The following is an 18,623-nucleotide window of genomic DNA, read 5'->3' as shown; positions in this document are numbered from 1 at the left end:
GGTCTGTAGTACCTAAGACCGCTGCGCCACTCGGGAGCCAATAGATCTAAAATCAGATAAAACAAACAGAAAAACATTTGTTTCCTATTTTTATTTGATAATTGTTGAAATGCAAAATAAAGGCCTTACATTGAGACAGGAAGCTGATAGGATCATTTTGCTGTTGTCCACAACATGGCAGCAGTGTGTGTGCACAGTGTCAGACTGATACATTGAAGAATGAGAGCGCTACATCATATTTTAGTATGACGTTCTCCCAGGTGTCCTTCATGAGTGTCAGACTGATACATTGAAGAATGAGAGCGCTACATCATATTTTAGTATGACGTTCTCCCAGGTGTCCTTCATGAGTGTCAGACTGATACATTGAAGAATGAGAGCGCTACATCATATTTTAGTATGACGTTCTCCCAGGTGTCCTTCATGAGTGTCAGACTGATACATTGAAGAATGAGAGCGCTACATCATATTTTAGTATGACGTTCTCCCAGGTGTCCTTCATGAGTGTCAGACTGATACATTGAAGAATGAGAGCGCTACATCATATTTTAGTATGACGTTCTCCCAGGTGTCCTTCATGAGTTTGCCCAAAAGTGAATGACTATAGAGAACATACTAAAATGCTATGGCAATAAAAAATAAAAATTACGTTGACACACACCCAGGAATGTCATACATGATGGATCATTAGCTTCCCTACGTAAAAGGTACTAACATGAGACGAGAACGCTGATCCAACGCCTCCCAACACAGAAGTGTGAACTATTTAAGATAAGGGCCAAGTTAGCAGCCAACACTGACCCAATGTCATAAACGCACCACAAGTGAGGGCCAACAAGGGCCAACAAGTGAGAAGGAAAAAAACAATTTACAATTAGATTTTTAAACCCACAGTCGTCTACACAAGATTGTGCTGCTGATGCCAAGTCCCATAGCAGTCTCTTTCTGCTGTGAAGCAGAGGGTAACAGCACAAACAGTGCAGGTGACGGGAGATTTCTTGTGGCACAGAACACAACGACGCCTGCCTGCTTTACTCTTTTGGCCCTGAGGCACATTCAGGTCTGCAGTGATGCATTTTGGCAGGTGAACACCACTGGTGACAGGAGTAGAGGGGACAGGAGTAGAGCGGACAGGAGTAGAGCGGACAGAAGGTTCTGCAGTGGACTTTGTGCCGCAGTCAGCAAGCTCCTGGATGAGCAGCTCTCTGAAGGCTAGCGGTGTCATGGGGGTCTGTCCACAGCTCTGAGCCATTTCCTCACGAAGGATGAATGCATTCACCACAGCAATGTCGATGAAATGATAGAACAATGTCCTGTACCATTTCATTGTCTTGTGGAGAACATTGTTGTAGCCCAGCAGAGCGCCTGACAGGTCCACAACTCCCCCCATGCTCTTGTTGTAATCCTTCACAGCAGCAGGAATGGGGACATGTTTAGTGGTCCGTGCATCATTAGCGTCCTTCACACGCCTGTTGACGTGATCGCCACTGAAGGATTTGTGGATACTGGAGCACATGACCACCTCTCTGGTGTCCATCCACTTCACAAAGAGCAGGTCGTCTTTACGAATCCATCGCATGGTCCCCCTTTCTGCCCTCTTAGGCATGTCGTTCTCCTTGGTTTTGGGAAAACCTACACTGTTGGGACAAATGGTGCCACAAGCCCACACATCCAGCTTCCTCAGGTTTGTGAACAGGGTAGGGCTTGTGTAAAAGTTGTCCACAAACAGTTTGAAGCCCGTCCCAAGCAGTGGAAAATCCAATAATTCCACAACGGAATCACAACTAACTCCCTTACCGGTGGCTGAGATGGATTTCCCCTCGTAAACAAAAAAATTCCAAGTGTAGGCACACGCAGAATCGGCCAAAACAAACAGTTTGTAAGCCCATTTTGTTTGCTTGTTAGGCATATGTTGTTTGAGGCCATTTCTAGCCTTTGAGGCTACTATCCTCTCATCTATGGACAGGTTCTGGTTGGGCTGAAAATGGGTCTTGCAGGCCTCAACCATGCTGGAGTAGAGAGGTTTGATTTTGCAGAGCCTATCAAAGCTTGCTGTGCCTCTCTTCTTGTCATTGACCTCATCAACTTGTGGGTCACTGATATGAAGCGCCCGCGAGATAGTCAGAAACCTGTTAGAAGACATGACAGTGGTGGGGAAAGGCAGTTGGTAGAGTGTTGACGTTCTCCAGTAGTCCTTCAGGGTTTTCAACTTCACCAACCCCATGTAAATTACCAGTGAGATGTAACAGTACAGGTCTTGGATGGAAATGGGCTTCCATGTCTCTTTCTTGCCTGCTTGTTTCTTAGCCCCATACTTGTTGGTGTTAGAAACCAGCGAATCAAGAACGGACAAGGAGAAAAACATCTGGAAAAGATGAAGGGGGCTGTACTCTGCAGTCATGTCCAGCTGAGGTCCTGGCTGCCTTTTCGGTCTAAATGTTGGTGGAAGTGGCTCCACGTCATCTTCTAGCACAGTGTGCCAACGGTCCTCTGCCTCGGTGGTAGTTGTCGCTGGTTCACTGGCCCTCCTCCGCTTCTGGGCTGACTTCTTCACACCTCTAGATGGCCGGGCCAGGGTGGGTGTGGAGCCAGAGACAGCAGGGGTCATACTGGAGGAACCAGTTCCTACGTTGGAATGAGTAGGGGATGGAGGACTGTGGTCTCTTTGGAGTGGCACCCAGAGGTCATCAGAGTCAGAGTCTCTACCACTATTGAGGATAAAAAAAAACATTAAGTTAGCTCTCAAGTTTACTGTTATTTTATTTAACCTTTAGTTTAGTAGAGGTGAGCCCTGCATCAATACATTACAGGTGAGAGCCCTGCATCAATACATTACAGGTGAGAGCCCTGCATCAATACATTACAGGTGAGAGCCCTGCATCAATACATTACAGGTGAGAGCCCTGCATCAATACATTACAGGTGAGAGCCCTGCATCAATACATTACCGGTGAGAGCCCTGCATCAATACATTACGGGTGAGAGCCCTGCATCAATACATTACCGGTGAGAGCCCTGCATCAATACATTACAGGTGAGAGCCCTGCACCAATACATTACAGGTGAGAGCCCTGCATCAATACATTACAGGTGAGAGCCCTGCATCAATACATTACAGGTGAGAGCCCTGCACCAATACATTACAGGTGAGCCCTGCATCAATGTGTTATTTCCTAGTTTGGGTGTCTTCACTATTATTCTACAATGTAGAAAATAGTAAAAATTAAGAAAAACCCTGGAATGAGTAGGTGTGTCCAAACGTTTGACCGGTATTGTGTGTGTGTGTGTGTGTATGTACACACACACACACACACACACACATATATAAATGTCTCAAATGAATAGACAACCATTTAAACAACTGCATAAGCACAAGAAGCAAAAACCTATTTCACTTACTGATCTAAAAGTGGATCTTTTCCTTCCAAAAACATTTCTTCCTCGCTGGAATCATAACTGTGGTCACTCACAGAGTCCTCGTCCATTCCTTCTGTGTCACTCTCAATTTCTGCAATAATATCATCAACATGTTTATACTTGGACTTTGACTTAGCTTTTCACTTTTAGTAGTCATGTCTTCACTTTTTCAGTTTTGAGAAAAGTTTGTAGAAGAGAACGAACCAATGTAAACTACCGTGTGTCCTGTTTCCGTTCACATACTGCTGGAAAGCCCAGCTCATTGGCTATCTAGCTAGCTATGTTTCAAAATGATAGGTGGTCATTGGACCAAGACACTGTCAATCAAGTGAACACAGCTCTTCTCATTGGTGCTTAATGGTGGCTGACCTTCATGGTATAATTGACGTGTTGCGTAGCCAATATGTAATGTAGAATGATGAAACAAGTTTGGTTGTCTTCTAGAGTGTCTGGGGGATTTGCACAGGAACCAAACTTGACCCGGGTTAAACAACGTTTTGCCGATTTAGATTTCATAAATTGTTTTGTTGCAAGTTGAAAGAGTCGGAATTCATGCAAAACGCTGTATACAACATGGATCAGGATATAAACATGGATTTTATCAAACAAAACTACTGGGACCTTCGGGATGACAAATCAGAGCAAGATTACTGAATGTAAGTACATTATTTACCATCAGAGCAGCAACTGTCCAGATTTGGAGATCCTGTAGAAGTATATAAAAAAAAGCCACAACAATCAATCTGCAGTTCAACCAATAACAAAGCTGTAATTACACCACTATTTTGGTAATAAGATGAAGGATGGGGCTGGAGAAATGTAACTACTCTCAAATTCATAGACAGACCTATGGATGCAAGGACTGACCATCTATGATATCAACATTATAGTTTTAATCATATTGAGGCTATACAGTGTTGATTTACATTGTTTATAAACATTGGAGTAAAAAAAAAGCTTATTTTGGATTCTGACAGTAAAAACTAAGCTAATGTTATAGGCATGTGTTATATTTAAGCAATAAGGCACGAGGGGGTGTGGTATATGGCCAATATACCACGGCTAAGGGCTGTTCTTAAGCACGACGCACCGCGGACACAGCCCTTAGCCGTGGTATATTGGCCATTTACTACAAACCCTCGAGGTGCCTTATTGCTTTTATAAACTGGTCTCCAACGTAGTTAGAGCAGTAAAAAATAATGTTTTATCATACCCGTGGCCTCCGCATCTACTTGTTTTTCTATGGTGACATGGTCCTCTTCCTTCTCCTCTTTTACGACAACATTCAGCCACAGACCTTCTTTCTCCGTCCAGCAGACCTCCTCTTCTTTGTCAGGAGGAGAGTAGCTTAGTGAACACATGGTCGGAGATGTTAGCTAGGTAGGCTAATGCTAACTTAACCAGCGAGCTAGATGACCAATAATAACAACACCGTAAATATTAAATTAAATCTGATAACTAACTAGACGACAGAAGTGTGTTTAAAACACAGCGGCTAATATACACTAAAGCGTCTAAAGAGCTTTATTGTTTCGTCTATTTTGTCTAGCACGCTACCGAGGTGTCTGACTAACTGTTGCTGCTGTTGAAAGAAGCGTTCCGTCCACTACATTATACGTCACATCAGCAGCATCGCCTTAAAGTCTCAGACTGCCATCTGCTGACTGGAGGGGGTAACGCAGTTGTGAGAAATGTATATTTTAATGATCAGACAAGTTGTCGTTAAGGAAGCATGACATTTTACCCACCAATGTAACAACAGTGTAGTTAAAGACTTAGTAACGTAGTTTCTGTCACGATCTGGTTACCTATATGTACAAAAGTACTAAATGTTTTTGCGTTATTACATATTTATTAACCTATTTCCGGCTATCTTCTAAATTACCCACAATGCAATATTTTTGCAACGCTATATTGATCTACTCTGTACTACCGAGTTGGTTTGGTCATGTTGGTTCGCAGTTATAATATTGAGAAAGTTCCAGTGAAACTCTGCTTTTCATCGACAGCTTTACTTAAGCATAATTTTTCTCCACACAGATATTATATATGAAATAATCGGGACATATTGTATAAAAATACTTCTTTGTTTTTAGAATATTGTTTCCTAAATAATATGCTATTGGTGCAACTGGTAAATGCAGAGGGTCTTTTACTTAGTTATAAGGAATTCTGATCACTTTACAAGGTCCCTGTAACACCTAAACATGTTGCCATTGTTTTAGATGTCATTCCCTCAGGTATTGCTTTATTATTCAGGAATATGTCAAGACCAGTCAGAACATACCTACAATTAACCCTGTTGACTCATCAGTAGGAAATATGTGTTTTTAGAATATTACCTACAATTAAACCTGTTGACTCATCAGTAGGAAAGATGTGTTTTTATTTTAGTCCATTCAACAACAATAGAACTATATTTTCAAAATTATTTTGTATCTGTATCTTACGTCATGCCTTATTGGAATGGTTTTATTGATAATATCTGTTGGGAAAAAGGTTGAATGTTGCCACACACAAACCAACTTATTAAGAAAATTGAGGAAGTTTATTTTAAAATTATTCAGAAATATTCAACCACTATATGAAGTAAAGAGGAAAAACATAAATTCAAATTGTACATTTTGTAATGACCACCCAGAAACAGTGTTGTATGTTTTGTAATGACCACCCAGAAACAGTGTTGTATATTTTGTAATGACCACCCAGAAACAGTGTTGTATATTTTGTAATGACCACCCAGAAACAGTGTTGTATATTTTGTAATGACCACCCAGAAACAGTGTTGTATATTTTGTAATGACCACCCAGAAACAGTGTTGTACATTTTGTAATGACCACCCAGAAACAGTGTTGTATATTTTGTAATGACCACCCAGAAACAGTGTTGTACATTTTGTAATGACCACCCAGAAACCGTGTTGTATCTTTTGTGGCATTGTATTCGTGTAGGGAATCTGTGGCAAAGACACCAGTAGATTCATCATTGACAGTGGTGGAAAAAGTACTCAGTAGTCATACTTGAGTAAAAGTAAAGATACCTTATTAATAGAAAAAGTGAAAGTCACCCAGTAAAATTCTATTTGAGTAAAAGTCTAAAAGTATTTGGTTTTAAATATACTTAAGTAAATTGAATTGCTAAAGTATACTTAAGTATCTAAAGTAAAAGTTTAAACCATTTCAAATTCCTTATATTAAGCAAACCAGACTGCACGATTATGTAAAATGTTTTTATTTACGGATAGCCAGGGGCACACTCCCACACTCAGAAATAACCTTCAAATGAAGCATCTCTGTTTAGTGAGTCCGCCAGAGGCAGTAGGGACGACCAGGTATGTTCTCTGTTTAGTGAGTCCTCCAGATCAGAGGCATTAACGACGACCAGGGATGTTCTCTGTTTAGTGAGTCCTCCAGATTAGAGGCAGTAGGGATGTTCTCTGTTTAGTGAGCCCGCTAGATCAGAGGCAGTAGGCATGACCAGGGATGTTCTCTGTTTAGTGAGTCCTCCAGATTAGAGGCAGTAGGGACGACCAGGGATGCTCTCTTGATAAGTGTGTGAATTGGACCATTTTCCTGTCAAAATGTATGGAGTAAAAAGTACATCATTTTCTTTAGGAATGAAGTGAAGTAAAAGTTAGCTAAAATAGAAATATAAATAGTAAAAGTACAGATACCCCCAAAAACAACTTAAGTAGTACTTTACACCATTTATAATTTAACACATTTATGAAGATTTTACACTATCATGGAGAGATGTACTGCTTGGATTCTTCACTTACGAAATAAGATGATTACAATTTGATGTAATTAAATTAAATTATTTTGACCAAATTTCTAATTCACAAATGTACAAACAAAACACCACATTTTATTACCTTACAAATATATAATACTATTATAACTGTATGTTCCTTTAAAGGTCCTTGTGCAATGTGATATTGCCCCGCCCGCCCCCCCCCCCCCCCGCCCCGCCCCCCCCGCCCCTACCCTAATTGTCCTTCATATACACTTATAGAAACCATGTACTTTTCCTATTAATTTGTGGTTAATAAAACATTCAAATAAAGTTTGTATGCTAGCTCGGTATCTAGCTCAAGTTGGCTAATGTCAGCCACACCTCATGCCCTTCACAGACCGCGTGGCCAAATATTTGTATAATTTACCCAAGATGGACCAGAGCCTGTCGTTTCCAATGGGAGCAAATTAATCATAGTGGACAGAACAAGCAAGGAGGTGGGCAGAGCCAAGCAGGAGCTAGCGAGATCCTATTGGCGCGTTCTGGTATTATTTGCATATGTCCGTTAGGGAACGCCTACTGTGTGAAGTGCGCGTGTGCAACAACTCAATACGTCCTCGCACTCCTTCTAAACAACGCAATGTCTTTGAAACTTTGGCAAAAGGGTAAAGTCTACAACGTAGTACACTCTGTTTGTTACAGATTCTAGTTATGGAAACAGAAAACTGTATTGAGATCAAACGTTTCATCAATGAGAAAATAGCAGAATGTCGGCCAAAATCAATCTCGCCATCTTGTACCACTGGGCTTCCTCTCATCACCATATTTGGTAGTGGGGGTGCAATAAAAGCCATCCTTCTCCTCTACCTAACAGTCCCTTCAATCCCGTTAGTTTGGCTGCTCAGCCTACCTAAATTATCCTTCACCCATCATTGCCCTGCCATTCCCAACCAATCAGAGCGCTTCAAAATGTGCTTCTGGACACTGCCCCTGAACTGTCTTGTTCAACACCATACTTTTACCTTGCCAGCTCGGGATTCGATCCAGCAACCCCTTATCCACATCGACGGGACAGTAGTGGAGAAGGTGGAAAGTTTTAAGTTCCTCGGCGTACATATCACGGACAAACTGAAATAGTCCACCCACACAGACAGCGTGGTGAAGAAGGCGCAATAGTGCCTCTTCAACCTCAGGAGGCTGAAGAAATTTGACTTGTCACCAAAAACACTCACAAATTTGTACAGATGCACAATCGAGAGCATCCTGTCGGGCTGTATCACCGCCAGGTACGGCAACTGCTCCGCCCACAACCGTAAGGCTCTCCAGAGGGTACTGAGGTCTGCACAACACATCACCGAGGGCAAATTACATGCTCTCCAGGACACCAACACCACCCGATGTCACAGGAAGGCCAAATAGATCATCAAGGACAACAACCACCCGAGCCACTGCCTGTTCACCCCACTATCATCCAGAAGGCGAGGTCAGTAAAGGTGCATCAAAGCTGGGACCAAGAGACTGAAAAACTTATTCTATCTCAAGGCCATCAGACTGTTAAACAGCCATCACTAGCATTGAGTGGCTGCTGCCAACATACTGACTAAAATCTCTAGCCACTTTAAAATAATTACAAATTGGATGTAATAAATGTATCACTAGTCACTTTAAACAATGCCACTTTATATAATGTTTACATACCCTACAATACTCATATCATATGTATATACTGTACTCTATACCATATACTGCAAGTTCCTCATCTACTGAGGAACTTAAAACTTACTACCCTCTACTGTCCCTTCGATGTGGATGTGGGGGTGCTCCCTCTGCTGTTTCCTGAAGTCCACGATCATCTCCTTTGTTTTGTTGACGTTGAGTGTGAGGTTATTTTCCTGACACCACACTCCGAGGGCCCTCACCTCCTCCCTGTAGGCCGTCTCGTCGTTGTTGGTAATCAAACCTACCACTGTAGTGTCATCCGCAAACTTGATGATTGAGTTGGAGGCGTGCGTGGCCACGCAGTCGTAGGTGAACAGGGAGTACAGGAGAGAGCTCAGAAAGCACCCTTGTGTGGCCCCAGTGTTGAGGATCAGCGGGGTGGAGATGTTGTTACCTACCCTCACCACCTGGGGGCGGCCCGTCAGGAAGTCCAGTACCCAGTTGCACAGGGCGGGGTCGAGACCCAGGGTCTCGAGCTTGATGACGAGTTTGGAGGGTACTCTGGTGTTAAATGCTGAGTTGTAGTCGATGAACAGCATTCTCACATAGATATTCCTCTTGTCCAGATGGGTTAGGGCAGTGTGCAGTGTGGTTGAGATTGCGTCGTCTGTGGACCTGTTGGGGCGGTAAGCAAATTGGAGTGGGTCTAGGCTGGAAGCAACTAAATGGAGTCGTGGTTTACCACTCCACCAGGCTGGAAAAGTGGAATTGATCGGTTTGATCCATTTGTTTGTTTTCATTTTTTCAACATAAATGCACTGGATTCGTTAAGGTCGGTCGTTGGGTTAATTTGCTTTTCGATATGTTCAAATCAAATCAAGCTTTATTTATACAGCACATTTCAGACATGGACAAATAAAAACAATGGAAATAAAAACTGAAATATTTACTTCACAACAAAACATAAGACGATAAAAAAACTAAAATAGTGCAACACCACTTTATTTTTTGTTAATCAAATAAATAGTACTCTTTCATTTCAGAACCTGGATTTTTCCCCTTACGAGGCTAATATCCATATCATGCTGAAATCAATAGAACAGGGGACAAACGTTTAGGGTTCTACATTGTGACATCATTAGAACACTCCTACTACAATGTTAAAGCATTCTACATTGTGACATCATTAAAATACTCCTACTACAATGTTAAAACATTGTACATTGTGACATCATTAGAATACTCCTACTACAATGTTAAAACATTCTACATTGTGACATCATTAAAATACTCCCACTACAATGTTAAAAGCATTCAACTCCTTCATGTATGATGTGTAATCAGATATTTTATCAGAGTATCTTTTGTCATGTTGTTTTCGGCTATGAGACTTCTCTCCTGTGTGTCTTGTCTGGTGTGATTATAAAAGTCCTGACAAAACAAAACTCTTTCCACAGTCACAACAATGGTGATATTTCCTCCCCTGTGTGTTTTCTCTGGTGCTTAGTCAGCTGAGTAGATTCAGTAAAACTCTTCCCACATTGATCACAGCTATAAGGCTTCTCTCCTGTGTGTGTTCTCTGGTGTACAATCAGGCTGCTTGAGTGACTAAAATTCTTGTCACATTGATCACAGCTATAAGGTTTCTCTCCTGTGTGTATTCTCTGGTGTGATTTTAAATATCCTGATATAACAAAACTCTTTCCACAGTCAGAGCAGTTGTAAGGTTTCTCTCCTGTGTGATTGCTCTGGTGTATAGTCAGCTGGCTCAATGTAGTAAAACTCTTCCCACAATGATCACAGCTATAAGGTTTCTCTCCAGTGTGAATTCTCTGGTGTGCTTTTAGTGAATCTGATCTTGAGTAACTCTTCCCACAGTCTGAGCAGTGAAAAGACTTTTCTCCCGTGTGTTTTCTCTGGTGTATAGTCAGCTTGCTCGATGTAGCAAAACTCTTCCCACATTGATCACAGGTATAAGATTTGTCTCCAGTGTGAATTCTCTGGTGTGCTTTCAGTGAATCTGATCTTGAGTAACTCTTCCCACAGACAGAGCAGTGGTTAGATTTATCCCCTGTGGGTGTCTGCTGGTGTTTCTTGAGATGTTCTGATGTGGAGAGACTCTGCTGTGCATCATGTTGTTGTTGAGGCTCCCCAGAGGATCCACGATAGTCAAGTCTCTCTCCTGTGTGAACAACAAAGTCAGACAGATGGTTAAAGGAGACAAAAGCAGAAATCCACTGTTTATTTCAGCTAAAAGCCCATGATGATGTGCAATAATTTGTTCTTAATGTTTAAATGCTTTGATAAACGTATTTGACAATTGTCTTAGACAGTCAAGTGAGCAACAATAGTCATATTCTGTCTTATTTCTTTCCTATTAGTAGTAAAGTGGATGATTGTAGGCTAGAAACTCTAAGCAGACCGTGTCACCAATACAGGCCCCTCCGATACAGGCCCCACCAATACAGGCCCCTCCGATACCGGCCCCTCCAATACCGGCCCCTCCGACACAGGCCCCTCCGACACAGGCCCCTCCGACACAGGCCCCTCCGACACAGGCCCCTCCGACACAGGCCCCTCCGACACAGGCCCCTCCGATACAGGCCCCTCCGATACAGGCCCCTCCGATAGAGGCCCCTCCGATACAAATTTCTGCAGCTTTGAAGTTCCCCAAGAACATAGTGGCCATCAATCTTAAATGGAACCACCAAGATTCTTCCTAGAGCTCGCCGCACGGCCAAACTGACCAATCAGGGGAGAAGAGCCTTGGGCACCTAAAGACTCTCAGACCATGAGAAACAAGATTCTATGGACTAATGAAACCAAGATTGAACTCATGGGCTTGAACGCCAAGCGTCACATCTGGAGGAAACTTGGCACCATCCCTGCAGTGAAGCATGGTGGTGGCAGCATCATGCTGTGGGGAATGTTTTTCAGCGGCAGGGACTGGGAATAGCTGCGCAGCAACACTCCCCATCCAACCAGACAGAGCTTGAGAGGATCTGCTGAGAAGAATATGAGGAACTACCCAAATACACGTTGGCCAAGATTGTAACGTCATACCCAAGAAAACTCTACGCCGTAATCGCTGCCAAAGGTGCTTCAACAAAGTGCTGAGGAAAGGGTCTGAATACTGATGATAATGTGATATTTCAGTTTTTTTTAATTTTATTATATTATATTTATTATACAAACGTTTCTTTAAGAAACTGTTTTTGCTTTGTCATTGTGGGGTTAGGGTTAGGGCTAGGGTTAGGGGGGGGGGTTAGGGTTAGGGTTAGGGGGGGGGGGGTTAGGGTTAGGGTTAGGGGTTAGGGGTTATTGTGTGTAGAGGGGGGGGGGGGAAACATTGAATGCATTTTTAGAATAAGGCTGTGAAAGTGGAAAAATAAAAAAGTCAAAGGAAATACAGCCATTTAAAATGGTAAAAAGTCAATAACTAATTAATTATCACAGAAACATCAAACTAGATATGATTTATCCTATAAATGTCTAGCATACTTTTACAACCCTTGTTTTGTTTCCTCTGGGGGAAAGTTAGCTAGTTGGTGGGGGCATCTATAAAATGCTTCATTTCAATTCAAAGATTCATGCTACTGAAAATAAAATAAGTGATTAATAACTAGTTTGTTTTAGTTTATCCAACACATTGGTTTCATTCACAGCATTTAAAAACAAAATGTTTTTACCTCCTCCTCCCTCTCCACCTGGCCTCTCCCTCTCCTCCTCCTCCACCTGGCCTCTCCCTCCCTCTCCACCTGGCCTCTCTCTCTCTCCCTCTCTACCTGGCCTCTCTCTCTCCTCCTCCACCTGGCCTCTCTCTCTCCTCCTCCACCTGGCCTCTCCCTCCCTCTCCTCCTCCTCACTCTCATCCTCCTCCACCTGGCCTCTCCCTCCCTCTCCACCTGGCTTCTCCCTCTCCTCCTGGCCTCTCCCTCTCCACCTGGCCTCTCCCTCTCCACCTGGCCTCTCCCTCTCCATCTGGCCTCTCCCTCTCCACCTGGCCTCTCCCTCTCCTCCTCCTCCACCTGGCCTCCACCTCTCCACCTCTGACAACGCTGTTGACTAGTTCAGACTAAATATGCACCAACATGTTTAACCCTTCGCCTAATTAAAGGAGAGGTGACTCACCATGTGGCATATTATAATGCCAAGGCTTCAGTCGTATCAATGTTAAGCCACTTTGGGTTGGCGGTGGTGCTCCCTTGGCCTTCCTCCTCTCCTTTTACCTACTCCTCTGTTCCACTCTCCTCTGTTCCACTCTCCTCTGTTCCACTCTCCTCTGTTCCACTCTCCTCTGTTCCACTCTCCTCTGTTCCACTCTCCTCTGTTCCACTCTCCTCTGTTCCACTCTCCTCTGTTCCTCTCTCCTCTGTTCCTCTCTCCTCTGTTCCACTCTCCTCTCTTCCACTCTCCTCTCTGTCCTTCGTGCATCCCTACCTCACTCCCGGGATTCTACCTCTTCTCTGTCTAGTAAAGTAAGCGATACACTTGTTATAAAAACGATTGCTTAAGCTTTTAAAAGAGTTAACTAAAGAAAGTTTAATTTAATTCAGGCTGATTTGAGGTTAGCTAGCTAAGTTAAGGTTACCTGACACTCTTGTCCAAGCTCCCCCATTTCTCTTTTGCTGCTGTGGCTGGAAAAATGCAATAAACTCATCTGACAAAATAATTTACAAATAAATAAATGGAAGACAGATAAATGTAGCTATCTTGCTAGCACTTGATACAGTTCCAAACCAACTAGCTAGCTAACTTGCTAGACTAGTAACGTTAGTTAACCCTGTGTCTATCATCGACATACTGGTGGATATTAGCTAGTTACAATTTTCATAGATCTGAATTATGTTTGTAGGTTATAGCTAGCTGATGTAGTTAACTAGTTGGCTAGCTAACGTTAGTCAAACAAAACAAGCTAGCGTACCTTTATTGGAGCTCTGAGGTTGATTCAAGTGAATTGTGTTTCGCGCCGCAGAGCTTCTGTACTACGAACTGGTCACTGGTGAGTTTTTTTACTCTTGAGGCCGCAGCTCACAGAGCTAAATAACCTTCAGAACTGTGTTGAACCCAACAAAGATTATCTATTTACCAAGAAAAAGCTAACGTGAATTTACAGAACTTAATTGTAAACTATCTCTGTTAGAAATCGGATGTTTATTTTGGTGTGGCGGCAATAATTCTGACGTGGCGCAGAGACACACTTAAATGAACGCAGAGTAAACACTGACTGTATATTTGGGACTGTTCGACTAACAGCCTGTCGACCAAACAATCGACCAGTCGACTGAATGGAGTCAGCCCTTACAGCATCATACATCATTATGACATCATAATAGCCATTGGTTCCTGAAGAATAGAACTTAGAAATGCCTCAAATGATTCAACTCTATTTCGCCATCAGAAACCAAAACATGAGCTCCTATAACACCACTGTTGGTAAACTAACACTGTATAGCCTCAATCTGGTTAAAACTATCATTATGACCTCATGGGACGGCCATTCCTTGTATTCATAGTGTAGTGAATTCAGGGTGAGGCCCTGAGCTGAACTCAAACCTGGGTCCAGCGACTGTCAACACCTTATAACTGTTACGCCAAGATGTCTGAACTTCTTGACGAGGTTGCTACAATAACTTTCTCTATGAATTTGAGAGAGGGGTCCATTTCTCCAACCCCCATCCGTTTACCAAACCAAGTCCCTGGGCAGCCATTTTGTTGCTGTTTAAATCCTAGATTGCCCCATTAAAAAAGCCATAATCAAATCAACCAATCTGCAGCTCAAACAATAAAGCGTCACTCTGCCACTTCATAAACGTTTATGATGTAACAATGATGTGATGATGTAATTACACATTCCACCACTGTTTAGGTAATAAGATGATGATGGATGTGGCTGGAGAAATGTAACTACTCTCAAATTCATAGACAGACCTATGGATGCAAGGACTGACCATCCATTATATCAACATTATAGGTTCAACCATGTTGAGGTGATACAGTGTTGGTTTACATTGTTTCTAAACATTGGAGTAAAAAAAGCTTATTTTGGATTCTGACAGTTTAACTAAGCTGATGTTATAGGCATGTGTTATATTTAAGCAATAAGGCACGAGGTGGTGTGGTATATGGCCAATATACCACGGCTAAGGGCTGTTCTTAAGCACGATGCACCGTGGACACAGCCCTTAGCCGTGGTATATTGGCCATATACCACACCCCCTCGTGCCTTATTGCTTAAATATTCTGTTGCTGTTTAAATACTAGGTTCCCTTTAAAAAGCCACATCATTCAATCAACCAATCTGCAGTTTAAACAATAACAAAGCTGTAATTCCACCACTATTTTGGTAATAAGATGATGGATGGGGCTGGAGAAATGTAACTACTCTCAAATTCATAGACGGACCTATGGATGCAAGGACTGACCATCCATGATATCAACATTATAGTTTTAACCATGTTGAGGCGATACAGTGTTGGTTTACATTGTTTCTAAACATTGGATTAAAAAAAGCTTATTTGGGTTCTGATGGGGTACAACAGTTGAACTCAGCTCATGAGGCATGTGTTATATTCTTCAAGAATCAATGGCTATAAATAAATAATTTAAAAGTCCAAATATGGATGTTGTAATTACAGATTTCCCCTTTAACACCACACATCAGTTCAACAACTACAGATTTCCACCTTAACACCAAACATCAGTTCAACTGCAGAGTTTGTGCCTCTGTTTTTAAGACGGTACTTACTAGTGTTAATCAGGGAACGGTTTCTCAAAACCATCTTACGGTTGAGTTCATCGTTAGAACCATTGGATGCCTTAAGTTGCATTTGGGAAACCGGGCCCAGATATCCAGGTTCCTCCTCCTTTTTCGATGTGACAGTAATCTCCCCCTCCTCCCCTACATCCTCCTCTTTCTCTTCCTCCTCTTCTTTTACTGTAACATCCTCCTCCTCTTTCACTCTGAATGCGTCTTCCTCTTCTTTCACGGTAACGTCTTTCTCTTCTTCTTTCACGGTAACAGCCTCCTCTTCCTCCTCCTCTTTGACGAGAGCATCTTTCTCCGTCCAGCAGACCGCCTCTTCTTCAGCAGGAAGAGAGTAGTTTAGTGAACTCATGGTCGGGGACGTTAGCTAGGCTAATGCTAACTTAACCAGCCCGCTAGCTAGGCTAATAACAACAACACCTTACATATGAAATTAAATCGGATAGACGACAGAAGTGGGTTTAAAACACAGCGGCTAATATACACTAACCCGTCTAAAGAGCTTTACTGGTTCGTCTATTTTGTCTAGCAAGCTACCGAGGTGTCTGACTAACTGTTTCTGCTGCTGTTGAAAGAAGCGTTCCGTCCACTAGATTATACGTCACACTAACAGCATCGCCTTAAAGTCGCAGACCGTCATCTGCTGACTGGAGTGGGAGAAATAGTAACTTAGTTGTAGTCACGATCTGGTTACCTACTTACTATTAAGTACAAACAGTTAAGTTTTTGCGTTATTACATATTTATTAACTTATTTCCGGATATCTTCTAAACTACCCACAATGTACGATGTTGCAATGTCGAATTGATATACTCTGTGCTATGCAGGTCTTATGCTATCTCGTCAGTCAGCAGCACATCATGCTCTTCACGGACTGTGTGGCCAAAGATTAAACTTTATAACTAACCCAAGATGGACCAGAACCTGTCGTTTCCAATGGGAGCAAATGAATCATCGAGGGCAGAACAAGAGAGGTGGGCAGAGCCAAGCACAAGAAAGAAAGATCCTATTGGCGCGTTTGAGTATTTATTTGCATATTTCCATTAGGGAACGCTGTGAAGTTAACCGGTGTGAAATAACTCAATACGTCCTCGCACTCCTTCAAAACAACGCAATTAAAAAAGCTTTGGCAAAGGGTAAAGTCTACTAAATGTATTCCACTATGTTTGTTACAGATTCTAGTTAGGGAAACAGAAAACTTTATTGAGATCAAATGTTTAATTGATGAGAAAATCAGCAGAATGTCGGCCAAAATCCATCCGTCTTCTCCCACTGTCGGCCACTAGGCTTCCTCTCATCACCATATTTGGTAGTGAGTGAAAAAGTAAACCGGATGTTTCACATTTATTCCTCAGGTGAAACATCTGGCTCATTGTTCTATCTGTAGAGGTTGTGTTATTAGGTGGTGGGCTGAAGCTGAAAAGAGTGAAATTAATCGAGGGAGGATTTTTTAAAGATTTTTTTGTATTTTTTTTATTTTTTTTCAAGGTCCTGGAGTGGCCTAGCCAGTCTCCAGATCTCAACCCCATAGAAAATCTTTGGAGGGAGTTGAAAGTCCGTGTTGCCCAGCAACATCCCCAAAACATCACTGCTCTAGAGGAGATCTGCATGGAGGAATGGGCCAAAATACCAGCAACAGTGTGTGAAAACCTTGTGAAGACTTACAGAAAATGTTTGACCTCTGTCATTGCCAACAAAGGGTATATAACAAAGTATTGAGATAAACTTTTGTTATTGAGCAAATACTCATTTTCCACCATAATTTGCAAATAAATTCTTTAAAAATCCTACAATGTGATTTTCTGGATTTTTTTTCTCATTTTGTCTGTCATAGTTGAAGTGTACCTATGATAAAAATTACAGGCCTCTCTCATCTTTTTAAGTAGGAGAACTTGCACAATTGGTAGCTGACTAAATCCTTTTTTGCCCCACTGTACATATTGCTTATCTTATGTTACCATATGTTACACAATCTACTGCAAGCCCAATGGTTTCTCCCCTCCCTGGTTGTGGACCAGACATCTTTCCTGTTGTTAGTTTCACTGTGGTCACGAGTTGTCTGTTGACCCTTCCTCTTGGCCTATGTACCAACATATTCTTCAACAGACAGCATATAACTCACTTAGTTATAACTCTATGCCAAATGTATACATTATTTAGTCATTATTGATCAAAATCCTTCAGCATATCCACCCTTTGACTAAATATTATACATCCAATCATACATCTACGGGTCCCAGACCTGCTGTTTTCAACTCTCTAGAGACAGCAGGAGCGGTAGAGATACTCTGAATGTGGTGCTACAGGTCCCAGACTTGCTGTTTTCAACTCTCTAGAGACAGCAGGAGCGGTAGAGATACTCTGAATGTGGTGCTACAGGTCCCAGACCTGCTGTTTTCAACTCTCTAGAGACAGCAGGAGCGGTAGAGATACTCTTAATGATCGGCTATATTAAAGCCAACTGACATTTACTCCTGAGGTGTTGATCTGTTGCACCCTCGACAACTACTGTGATTATTATTTTTCGACCATGCTGGTCATTTATGAACATTTTAACATCTTGGCCATGTTCTGTTATAATCTCCACCTGGCACAGCCAGAAGAGGACTGGTCACCCCTCATAGCCTAGTTCCTCTCTAGGTTTCTTCCTAGGTTTTGGCCTTTCTAGGGAGTTTTTCCTAGCCACCGTGCTTCTACACCTGCATTGCTTGATGTTTGGGGTTTTAGGCTGAGTTTCTGTACAGCACTATGAGATATCAGCTGAAGTAAGAAGGGCTATATAAAAACATTTGATTTGAAAAGTGATAAAATGTACATAGTATGCACTGTTTAGACATAGTGGAAAATATACTGAATATATACTTTTTTAATTTTTTACATTTCATTTTTTTCAATTGAACCTTTATTTAACTGGGAAAGTCAGTTAAAAACATATTCTTATTTACAATGAAGGTGGGGAACAGTGGGTTAACTGCCTTGTTCAGAACGACAGATTTTTAACTTGTCAGCTCAGGGATTTGATCTAGAAACCTTCCGGTTACTGGC

The 18,623-nt window shown here is 42.1% G+C and overlaps 2 protein-coding genes across 2 annotated transcripts; both read right to left on the bottom strand.

The window, feature by feature from the left end:
• Positions 1-76: 76 nt before the first annotated feature.
• LOC110506843 (piggyBac transposable element-derived protein 4) lies at positions 77-5,036 on the bottom strand. Its single transcript, XM_090194664.1, has 4 exons — positions 4,631-5,036; positions 4,091-4,123; positions 3,400-3,508; positions 77-2,708 (listed from the first exon to the last, which is right to left on the bottom strand). The coding sequence occupies exons 1-4, from the start codon at positions 4,776-4,778 to the stop codon at positions 899-901; spliced, it is 2,100 nt and encodes a 699-aa protein (XP_090050790.1). The 5' UTR covers positions 4,779-5,036; the 3' UTR covers positions 77-898.
• A 4,630-nt stretch (positions 5,037-9,666) lies between these two features.
• On the bottom strand, positions 9,667-16,197 carry LOC149978483 (uncharacterized). Its single transcript, XM_090194699.1, has 2 exons — positions 15,561-16,197; positions 9,667-10,994 (listed from the first exon to the last, which is right to left on the bottom strand). The coding sequence occupies exons 1-2, from the start codon at positions 15,928-15,930 to the stop codon at positions 10,270-10,272; spliced, it is 1,095 nt and encodes a 364-aa protein (XP_090050825.1). The 5' UTR covers positions 15,931-16,197; the 3' UTR covers positions 9,667-10,269.
• Between the last annotated feature and the right edge of the window lie 2,426 nt (positions 16,198-18,623).

Source organism: Oncorhynchus mykiss, chromosome 13 (assembly GCF_057628025.1).
Source record: "Oncorhynchus mykiss isolate SJ-2025 chromosome 13, ASM5762802v1, whole genome shotgun sequence".
Taxonomy (NCBI): domain Eukaryota; kingdom Metazoa; phylum Chordata; class Actinopteri; order Salmoniformes; family Salmonidae; genus Oncorhynchus; species Oncorhynchus mykiss.
This window is presented reverse-complemented; position numbering and strand designations above follow the sequence as displayed.

Coding starts and splice junctions, on each gene's coding strand:
- LOC110506843 (XM_090194664.1), bottom strand. CDS start 4,778: ATGTGTTCACTAAGCTACTCTCCTCCTGACAAAGAAGAGGAGGTCTGC. Junction 3,509..4,090: donor GGACAGTTGCTGCTCTGATG/GTAAATAATGTA, acceptor ATATTATTGCAG/AAATTGAGAGTGACACAGAA. Junction 2,709..3,399: donor AAAGATCCACTTTTAGATCA/GTAAGTGAAATA, acceptor TATCCTCAATAG/TGGTAGAGACTCTGACTCTG.
- LOC149978483 (XM_090194699.1), bottom strand. CDS start 15,930: ATGAGTTCACTAAACTACTCTCTTCCTGCTGAAGAAGAGGCGGTCTGC. Junction 10,995..15,560: donor CCGTTCCCTGATTAACACTA/GTAAGTACCGTC, acceptor TTGTTCACACAG/GAGAGAGACTTGACTATCGT.